The sequence below is a fragment of the Drosophila obscura genome, unplaced genomic scaffold, assembly GCF_018151105.1.
Source record: "Drosophila obscura isolate BZ-5 IFL unplaced genomic scaffold, ASM1815110v1 contig_109, whole genome shotgun sequence".
NCBI classification, from domain to species: domain Eukaryota; kingdom Metazoa; phylum Arthropoda; class Insecta; order Diptera; family Drosophilidae; genus Drosophila; species Drosophila obscura.
The window spans coordinates 1,134,305-1,144,188 of record NW_024542690.1 but is presented as its reverse complement, the minus strand read 5'-3'; the positions used below and the strand labels follow the sequence as shown (position 1 = coordinate 1,144,188).

Sequence of the window (9,884 nt, the reverse complement as noted above, 5' to 3'; positions counted from 1 at the left end):
ACAATTAATCGTTGTCGTCAATCACTTGTAAATGAAAGGACGAGCCTACGAGTACATTTAATACTTAAATTAAACATCAAGTTAACATGTATATATTATTTTATATCGGTTGTCTGGACACACAACATTTTTATAGACTCATTTACGTACTTACATATGTATGTGTACAGCCATGATTACATTTGTTTATTCAGATTTTTTGTTTTTTGAGTACATACATTACTATACATACATATATACCTTTCAAGAGGATCCGTAAAATGCATTGTAGCAACTGAAAATCCCTCAACCAGAAGTTTTGGCAAGTGGTTCAAGGGTTATTCTCTTATTGATTCTTGCCCGGACGGTTCAAGGACGTAATGAAAACAAAAATGATTAAAGCCTAAATTGTAAACCTCGTTGATTTCTTCGATTTTCAAATGCAATGGGATTTCTTCTGTTTTATATTGTTTAAATTTTCTAGTCAGTCACGGGCTCTCAAAAGAAATAGATTCATCTGTTCCTTATACTGTACAAAAAAAGAGTTTTTATACCCGTAACCCGAAACGCACAAAAGTAAACGTTTCTGACCCCAAAAAGTATATATATTCTTGATCAGCATCAATAGCCGAGTCGACACGACTACTGCCGGTCTTTCCGTCTGTCCGGCCGTCTCGATGAGCTCCTAGATCTCAGAGACTATAAGAGCTAGAGCAACCAAATTTTGTTTCCAGACACATGTTAATAACACTGTTAAAAGTGTATTTAAAAATTTCGCCCCGCCCCACAATAGACGAAATTTTGAAGATACGAGAAAACGAAAAAAGATATATCGTAAAAAAAGGGTAGGTGGTAGGCTGGATTATTACTATAGCCAGAATAAAGAAATAAATTTTCTCTTTCTAACCCAGGCTTTTCCAGCGCTAAAAAAAAATTCTTTAAAAATTTCATATAAATCATAATCTGAGTGAGTACGGGTAATAAAATAAGAGTCGCGGCAATATATGCGACTCAACGTGACCCCTCGATTTTAACACAAGAGTTTATAGTTTAGAATGAAGCTAATGTCGGGATTTCATCCACTAAATATATTTTTAAAACGATCGACAAGAAGTTTCTACATTGGGCTACAGCGATCTGAATGTTTTAAGTCGGTACAAATTTATGCTGCGAGTTGTACTCAGATTAAATATTGATTCATCGTTTGCACTTTGATGTGCTCGCTTGTCAGCTTCAGGCACTCGGAAGAGTTTTCAAATTCCAGGTGCACAGTTTTCCTGGGCTCCGTCTGGGTGAAGCCGTTCGTCGAGAACTGGTGTCTCTCCCTAAAATAGTCAGGATGGGAGAGTTCCAAGTACACAAGCAGAGCAGGATATTTCACTGTGATGCGCAGGCTGAAACTGTTGGTGTACGGTTGCTTGGCCGTGCTGCAGTCGGGACCCACCACTTCCAGCTGTTGGGGATAAATGGAGACGTGATGGGAATACAAGTACGTTTATATTATGGCATCCGCACTCACCGCTAGCTCCGGATCTTTGATGCCTTTAACGTTTTTTATAGGCACTGGGTAGAAGAAGTTTCGAGCCACTGTCCCACCGTTGTTATCCTCCAAGACAATCTCCAGAAACATTTCCTCCTTCGGGTGGTTTTCATATAGAAAAGTGTCCAGAGGTATTGGGCGCGCTTCCAGCTCATTGGAACCCTGGAGACATACGTACGTAAGTATATTTGATGGGTCTACTTCTGGAGGTAATGGCTGACTATATTTACGGGTAAACTCACCAGAGCGAACGCACGGGCTATAGTCTTTTTAGCAATGAAGTCTGTCCAGAGATAGGTGTATATTTGGACGTGGTATAAGCGCGTATCAGCATGCTCCATGTAGTCCTCCCTTGTGAGCGTCACGTTGAGGCTATCCGTGCTCTTGTCGTACAGGGCAATCACCCTCGTCGGGGCCAGAAAGTCCCTGGCCCAGTAGTAGACCATCTTATAGTTGCCATAGAAGTCGATGCACGACCAGGTGGGTGCCACCCACACGTCATTTAACTGCCACATTAGGGCACCCATTGTCTGGTTCTCGGTGCGCAGGGTGCGGAAAAGGTCGACGGCCGTCTTGGCGGACATTGCCTGGGAGACCTGGGAGAAATATATGAACTCCTGAATGTTCTCATCCCAATTGTGAAGCACGAATGGCAATTGGAGGGCAATCAGCTTAAGTATCGGTATGAAGCCCTTGGGATCGTGCTGATGGCTTCGGATCAGGGAGGCTATGCGTGCGTCGGAGACATCTGTGCTATTGCCCAACGCTCGCTGCCAGGCGGAGAGCATGGGCAGACTGGCATATCCGAACTCGGATACGAACCGAGCGTGTGGGTAGGTTTCCGAGTCGAAGCCGTCCTTGTCGTCTTCCCAAAAGTGGACTGAGGTGAGGACAAAAATGTATGATTAATATTATCATAGCTGGGAGCAGAGTTGGCTTACTGTCGCCGAAATTCGGATTTTGAGGATCTTTGGCCAGCTCCTTGCCAGACTCTTCAATACCCAGCGATGGCGTGGAGACCAATGGGCCGGGGCGCGGATTGAAATCATTGCGGGAAATGATACTTAGCTCGTGCTTCAGAGTGCCCATAAATAGAGCCTGATAGTCCTTCTCAAGGCGAGTTGCATTTTCTCCGAACTCCGAACGATTCTTCACTAGGAAGAGCTCGATCTCGTTGTTCGTCGCAATCAACGCCAGACTGGGGTGGTACGAGAGCCGTTGCGCGTTCTGAACTGTCTCCAGGCACACAGAAGCCACAAAATCGTCGGTTAGGGGGTAAGCTGCCTTAGAGAATGTCATGTCCTGCCATACCAGGAGGCCGTAGTAGTCTGCCAAGTTGTAGAACGTCTCCGACTCGTAGAGACCGCCTCCCCATACGCGGATCATGTTCATGTGGACGTCGTGTGCCGATTTCAGCAAGTGCTTCACTGTGAGTTGCAACTTTTGATTAGCAAACTTCTGCATCTGTGCAATATTAAACACTTACTCACCCGTATCCGCCTCTGCGGACAGTTCTGGCAAAGTATTGGACGGCACATAGTTTGCACCCTTCATGAAAATTGGATGGCCGTTTACACGAAAAAAGAAGGTTCTGCCGCTCCCTACACAAGAGATGAAGGTGATCATTGGACGGGCAAAATTAATCCTACTCACTGTCCATGTCCTCCACCAGCTCTATGGTGCGAAATCCGATCTTTAATAGCTTCTGGGACTCCGTGCGCGAGCTCAGGTTGGGGCCCTGTTCGCTGGTGAAGCACTTCACTGAAAACAGCATCGGGTAGAGCCGTTGCTTGCCATAGCCATTTGGCCACCACAGAGTTACTCGGTCCTGGGATGAAGGTACATACGAGTATATAGAACCGAGGTATACCGAAAGAATCATCATCTTCTGGAACGTACCTGGGGAATGTGTATTTTGAACTCCAGAACGGCGGACGCGTAGTTAACCTCTTGCTGATCCAGAACAAGTGGTTCGTCTAAGAGCTCACTGAAATGTCATTATCATTATTATGGATATTTCATTTGCCTACAGAAACTTTCTATTTAGCTCTGAATACCTGGCATACACCACGAGCTGGGCGTAGAAGTTCTCCGATGCAGGTGAGCTGATGAAGGCCCGACAGTCCATCGTCCAGTGCGTGTCATTGCGGTTGATGGCCACATCGACGTCGCGCAGGATTCCCACCATGTAGTACTCGATGGCCACTGGCTTCCATATGCCAGACGAAAGGGCTGCAGGGTTCCACTCGCCGCCGAAGCTCATTTGCATTTTGCGCAGCATGTTCCGGTGGCACTCGACATAGCCCAGCGCCATTGGACAGCTGGGAGGAGCACTGGGGGAGCCCTCTTCCTCCAATTTTTGAGCGCGTCTGTGGGCCTCTTGGAGGGGCGAAAGCAGCTCGATCTCCAGGGTATTCTGGCTGGGACTGGGCAGCAGAAAGTGCCCGATGGCGAACGAGTAACGGACAAACATGTTGTCCGTTTCGCCGATCAGCTCTCCGTTCAGCCACACCTTGGATACGGTATCGACTCCGTGGAGCGTGAGGTTCACCAAACTGTCCTGGCCCATTTCCACGCCTGCAGATCGATGGTCAGAGCGGATGAATGAAGAGCGAACCATTTACTTACTGTCGAAGGTGGTGCTGTAAGTCCACGTTTGGTTGGCTATCCAGCTGAGGGCCACATTGTTTTCAGTTTCCAGCAGGTCCCCATATGTATCCTTCAGCGCCGTATACACACCGCTCGGCAACCGGGCAACGTCGATCTTGAGTGCTGAAAATACAGAGTGATTCGGTGGGTAAACAAAGAGTTGGATTGCAAATCAGAGCTAGCGAGAGCAGTATTTACAAGCAATTAATTAGCGCAAATGGGGTGCTACCACAGACTGAACGTAGACGACGGCACTTTAATCTTATCACAAGTACAAACACTCCCGGGGAGGCCAGGCCCGTGCAAAACTCGCGCCGCCCATGATGAATCAATCGCAGCGACATGGGATACTTCAATCAATTACGCGTATACTCGTACAAAGACGGAGCTACTTACAAGAGGTTGCGTTCCTCAATGTCCACTTTGTAAGCTCCTCCACGAGGACAGTTTTGGCATCCAGAGTGTGGAGGGCGATTAGCACCACGCAAAAGGGGAACAATATCCTGAGCATATTTAATTCGATTCTGGACAACTAGCTATTGAGCCGATTACCATCTTATACGGGTTTCTTTATTTGGCTTTAATTAAAATCTTATCTCTGGTGCTTTGGTTTTTTTGGGGCTCCGCACTCTACGCTTCTACGAGCTCCGGGCTCGCTTCGATTACTGAGCACTTCCAGCCAGCCATTTGTGGTCTCCAGCCCATGTCGACGAGCTTATCAGTTCGACTGGGCGTGGGGAAAATATCAGATGGCAGTTCGATAATTGGTGGGAATACTTGCAATTGCTACCACGTAGAGTCTGACGGGATAACGAAAACACGTAGCTGCCGGCAGAGTTGTCGCAGTGCAGCAGTACGAATCTGCAGAGGACCAGACAATGAATATTTAATCCAGGTAAGCTGAGTAACAAGAGAGGTTCCTTTTTTATATGCATATGGGCAGTTCCGATAAAAGGTCCACCAGGCCAAAAATAATGAAAAGTCAATAAGAACAAATTTCCTTTTACTTTTGCCCCGATTTTATTTTCTGAATCTATTAAAGGAAGATATTGAAATAACTAAAAAAAAGAGAAGGAACGTTGACAATCGCTTGTGTGGACGCGACTCTACTTTTATAAATTAAAATAAATAATAATATAATACAAAAAATAAACTAAAAATTTCGTAGTGTATGGTTTTATTTTCAGACATGAACTTTTTACCGGCATCTATTCATAACAAAATAAAAGTGTTCAAAGAATGTATAGGTATATATCATATATATATAGCTATATATCACAAAGATACATTTTTTTTACTTGGTATGTAATTCAAATTTTGATACTGGCTTGGTGAGCCAGCAACAGTAAAAATGGTAAAATATGATTTTCGGAGGGTTGGTCAACCAATTTTAGATTCGCCGTCTCTCCATAGATTTTAATGAGCAATACCTTACACGACGCCAAATGGCATTCATTTGGTGAATTACCTATACGCAAAAAAATAAAGAACACAGGATTTTTCGACTTTTCCTTAGTTTTTAAAGTCAAAATTTCGTACAAAATACTACACAAATATCATTATTTTTATACCCGTACTCAAAAGAGTATATTGGATTTGTGGTAAAAGTGGATGTGCGTAACGCAGAGAAGGAAACGTTTCCGACCTCATAAAATAAATATATTCAATAGCCGAGTCGATATTAACCATGTCCGTCTGTCCGTCCGTCCGTCTGGTTTGACGCCTATTTCTCAGAGACTATAAAAGCTAGAGGAATCAAGTTTTTTTCAAAATTATGCCCCGCCCCCTTCCGCCGTCACAAAGGACAAAAATCTGTGGCATCCACAATTTTGAAGATACGAGAAAACAAAAAACGCAGTATCGCACAGTGGTCAATTCTGCCAATCTGGCAGAATTTTTTAACTTTTATTTTTTAACTTAAAAACTTTTCAAAATAAATTAAAAAAAAAAAAATTTTTTTGTATTTCAAAATATAAAATGTTTTTATAAGCATTTTATATTAATACAAAAAAGGTATAGGGTAGACGCGTAAAGTACGGGTAGAGTCGCGTCCCTAGAAGCGACTCACACGTTCCTTCTCGTTGCATTTGAAAACATAATATTTCCCAAACGGTAAGCTGAAATCAAACATTTTTGAGGTCTTATTTATAGCTGCAACAATAAGCTTTTCTGAATGGCAAAGTTCATTAGAACCAAATGTAAGATACTTACATAAGTTATGTGACAAAAAGAAGAGCAGACTCTGAAAAGAGGCTGACTCCTCCTTTCGCCGCCGTTCGAGTGAGAAAATATAACGGCCGGATGGGGTGCAGGAATATATTGTACAAGTTACATGAATAATAAGATAAGATCATCAACGTAATAAGATACGAGGATGCTGTAAGATATGTAAGCACGTTTTTCGTTTCCGATGTTTCTTTGTAGATTGTTATATCACTTCAAAGGGAATATACCGTATATTCTTCAGAGCTTAGTGAAACCCAAATAAGCATCAACACAGCCGACTCTTTTATCTGTTCCTCTGTCATTTCTCTAGTCATTAGTTATGATGCGATCTGGGGGACGGTCAGTTTCTAGCGGCATCATGATGTACCTTAACTTATTATTTATTTTGTAATGCGATCTGCTGTTACCATTTTACCAAAAAATAAATTAAAACTGTGGGTGAGTAGTCCATTTTGGGAATGCGCATATTTATTACTTGTATATTATGTTTACTATAGTTACTGTGGTATTGGACATATAATAATTTAAGGTAATATTTACAGAAGCAGACAACTCAGGGACCTCTGATCCATAGCCAAAAGTTTCAGTTGCGTTTACCGACCGAAGCGCATGTGTCCGTAATCATCGAACTGGTCGTCGCCGCCCCGCTTTCCGAACCGCATGTGCCCATAGTCATCAAAGCGCTTTGACATCGTCCGATCGTCCTCGTTGTCCATCAGCAAGTCAAGTTCGATGGGTACTACTGGCCGGGAGATTAACGGAACTCTGTGCCCGAACCCAATGGATCTCTGGTGGCGTCTGCTGCCGAAGCGTGCCAACGAGAGTCCGTCCGTATTTAGCGCGTCTGCTCCCTGCTTGGGCTCGAGATCTTGCAGTCGCCGTTCCTCCTTTCCGACCTCCAAGCTGGCTGTGGCTGTCTGGGACGGTACGGGCACAACCACCAGAAGATAAAATGTTAAGGCCCAGAATGGCATCGCCAAGGTGGCCAAATGCACGCAGCTCTTGTGTCCCATTCTCGTCTTCGCCCTTACAAGACTGGTTGACTGCACCAGAAACATCTTCTTTTTATAGAAAATCTGTCGTCTGGACTTATCCGGAATCCCCCCAGATAATTCCTCCCTTCCTGTTTTTAATATTCCGCAGCCATGCTGGCCGCAGAAGTACAGTCCACAGTACGAGTACGGCTCAATCGAATTAGCCTTGTGCGGGCTTGACATATGATTGACGTGATTGATTAAATCAGCATCCAAGCACAGAATGCTGCTGTCCTGAAGGAACACGTCAATTCGACGAAGTCTAAAACGTGCAGACGTCGACTTACATTTATGCAAACATTTTTATTTAGAAGTGTAAATATTAGAGCCTCAAAGAAGCCAAACAAAGTACTATATGCGCCTTCACCAAAGTCATTCCCGTCATTACGATAGTTCCTGTGGTAGCTATCCAGGTTTGCATCATCACGAAATAATACATGAAAAATAAGTAAATAAAATAATCATACAAGTGCTACACTTTTTGTCCTTACCAGTCGAAAATTATATGTTAAAGAAATTCACACTTCTTCAAATCTATATATGTACATACATATGTGCATTTTGAATAGTTTATTATGCATAGGAAACTGGATTTTTATTTTCCTGCCACTGTCAATAGCAACATAGAACAAAGTTATTTAATATGTACATTGTACATATACATACATATATACAAATGTGGATTTAAAAGTATACTTATTGTAGTAGTACGTAGCCACGCCAACAGAATAGTTCGATTTAATTATTTAATTTTAAATTTAATTTAATTATTTATATTTATCCTTAATACAAATTAAAATAAAATACTACTACTACTACTAGTAGTACGTAGGTAAGTTCTGAAGCTCTAAAACTGCAAGCCATACCAGGTGATCCTTGATACATGAGCCTTAAATAAATCATTAGATAACTAAATTGTCCTTGGCTTATGAGAAAAAATATTGAAATCTATATGGCAGCCTTCTGCGACGGAAGAGCCAAAAGTAACAATTTACAAAAATTGTTTCCAGTTTTCAAAGAGCCCATAAAATTGTTCTTATTATGGTAAATATTTGATTAGGGACTACATTATACATTTTATTTTTTGGTTTAAAAGCTATTTAGCTTTTAAAAAGAAATCATACATATTAATATAAAATCATACAAACGTTGCGACCAAACCTTTTTTATTTTAGCTAGATCTGCTAGAATAATGAAACTAGTAATTAAATAATGCAATTATAATTATATATTATTATATAATATATTGAATGCTAGTTAGCTGCTAAGTACATCTATGGGAGCATTGGCGTTGCGTGTCTTTTGATAGTTTTGAGTAATTTGTCTCTTTGCCAAGACAATCTTGCACCCGATGCCATTTTGCGGCGGAGTATCTACATCGGAGTATCGGCATCTACAGCGCAGTATCAACAAAATTTATGAATAAAAAAATCTTGCAGGACTTTTCACAGGATGGTTGAATTGTTTCGATAGAATTTTATTGAAGTTTTCCATCATTTTTAATGATAATGTTTAATGTTAGTGGCTTTAACCTCTCAACAAAATAACCTACTGATTATAATCAATAATAAATATTAATATTTTCTAAAGAATGAGAAAAAATAACAACTTGAAATTTCATAGCAGCGAGAATTGTAGGGTAGGCGTTAGTTCAAGAAGTGGCCGTCGCGGACATGAGTGCTACATGAAATTTCTAATAGGAAAAAAGAAGAAGAAACAATTTTCTCAGTGTCTCACAAATGAGCTGCTGCATACTTTTAGGCAAACGATTTTTCAGTTCCGTTTTACATTACTACCATGATCGTTCCTGCGAAGGATATCGCCGATAAAGCAGGAAGCGTTCGATAAGATCTAGGGCAATAGGTCCATCTCCTTCACCGACATCTGCTGGTGGCGGCATTGCGTCTCTCTATCTGGCGTCCAGAGCGCCGGGCTAACCTTCTCCTTGTGCGTTGCTTGTCTGATGGCCCTGTACGCTGAAATGCCCATGGACCCACTAGCCAAGACCTGAAGGAAAAATTAAATTAATATTTGTAGCAAATTGTTTGGAGATTCCGAATAAAAAATATCCTACTCAGCGGGGGTAGTCTCAGCTCCCTGTGAAATTAGAGCGTGCATTGTCTTTCTGTCCGACGCCTCTGCAGAGCTGTGGAGCTGGCTGTTGTCGCTGCTGCTGTCTGGACTGGGTGGACAGCGCAAGTGGCTTTGATTGTGTTATTGTTGCCTTCTGCTTCTGATCTTGATGGGATGAGTTGTTCTTACTCTCCTGCTATTAATTAAAGTTAGTTTTTTACGCTGCGAACACGCTATTAACCATAACTTCCACAATTTGGAAATAGTATCTGTCGACGAAAGTGGGAAAAAGTATGCTTTGTCCAATCGACCTTAAATTAAGTATGTGTACGAACAGTGCGAGAAACTAACTAGGTCAAATATTACAACAAATTTGCATATTC

The 9,884-nt window shown here is 42.1% G+C and overlaps 2 protein-coding genes across 2 annotated transcripts; both read right to left on the bottom strand.

Annotated features, from left to right (window-relative positions):
• Positions 1-1,025: 1,025 nt before the first annotated feature.
• LOC111068866 (beta-mannosidase-like) lies at positions 1,026-4,848 on the bottom strand. The gene is made up of 10 exons (XM_022358624.2): positions 4,565-4,848; positions 4,148-4,291; positions 3,577-4,096; positions 3,419-3,506; positions 3,173-3,347; positions 3,010-3,120; positions 2,461-2,946; positions 1,762-2,399; positions 1,499-1,681; positions 1,026-1,432 (listed from the first exon to the last, which is right to left on the bottom strand). Exons 1-10 carry the CDS (start codon positions 4,677-4,679, stop codon positions 1,160-1,162), a joined length of 2,733 nt encoding a protein of 910 aa, XP_022214316.2. The 5' UTR covers positions 4,680-4,848; the 3' UTR covers positions 1,026-1,159.
• Positions 4,849-6,845: 1,997 nt separating this feature from the next.
• Positions 6,846-7,419, bottom strand: LOC111068904 (drosulfakinins). The gene has a single exon (XM_022358687.2). It carries the CDS (start codon positions 7,405-7,407, stop codon positions 6,988-6,990), a length of 420 nt encoding a protein of 139 aa, XP_022214379.2. The 5' UTR covers positions 7,408-7,419; the 3' UTR covers positions 6,846-6,987.
• Positions 7,420-9,884: the final 2,465 nt, after the last annotated feature.

Excerpts from the sequence above, each read along its gene's own strand:
- LOC111068866 (XM_022358624.2), bottom strand. The coding sequence starts at position 4,679 with ATGCTCAGGATATTGTTCCCCTTTTGCGTGGTGCTAATCGCCCTCCAC. Across the intron at positions 4,097-4,147 it reads TTACAGCACCACCTTCGACA|GCGTGGAAATGGGCCAGGAC; the intron begins GTAAGTAAATGG and ends ATCGATCTGCAG. Across the intron at positions 1,682-1,761 it reads TAGCCCGTGCGTTCGCTCTG|GGTTCCAATGAGCTGGAAGC; the intron begins GTGAGTTTACCC and ends GTATGTCTCCAG.
- LOC111068904 (XM_022358687.2), bottom strand. The coding sequence starts at position 7,407 with ATGGGACACAAGAGCTGCGTGCATTTGGCCACCTTGGCGATGCCATTC.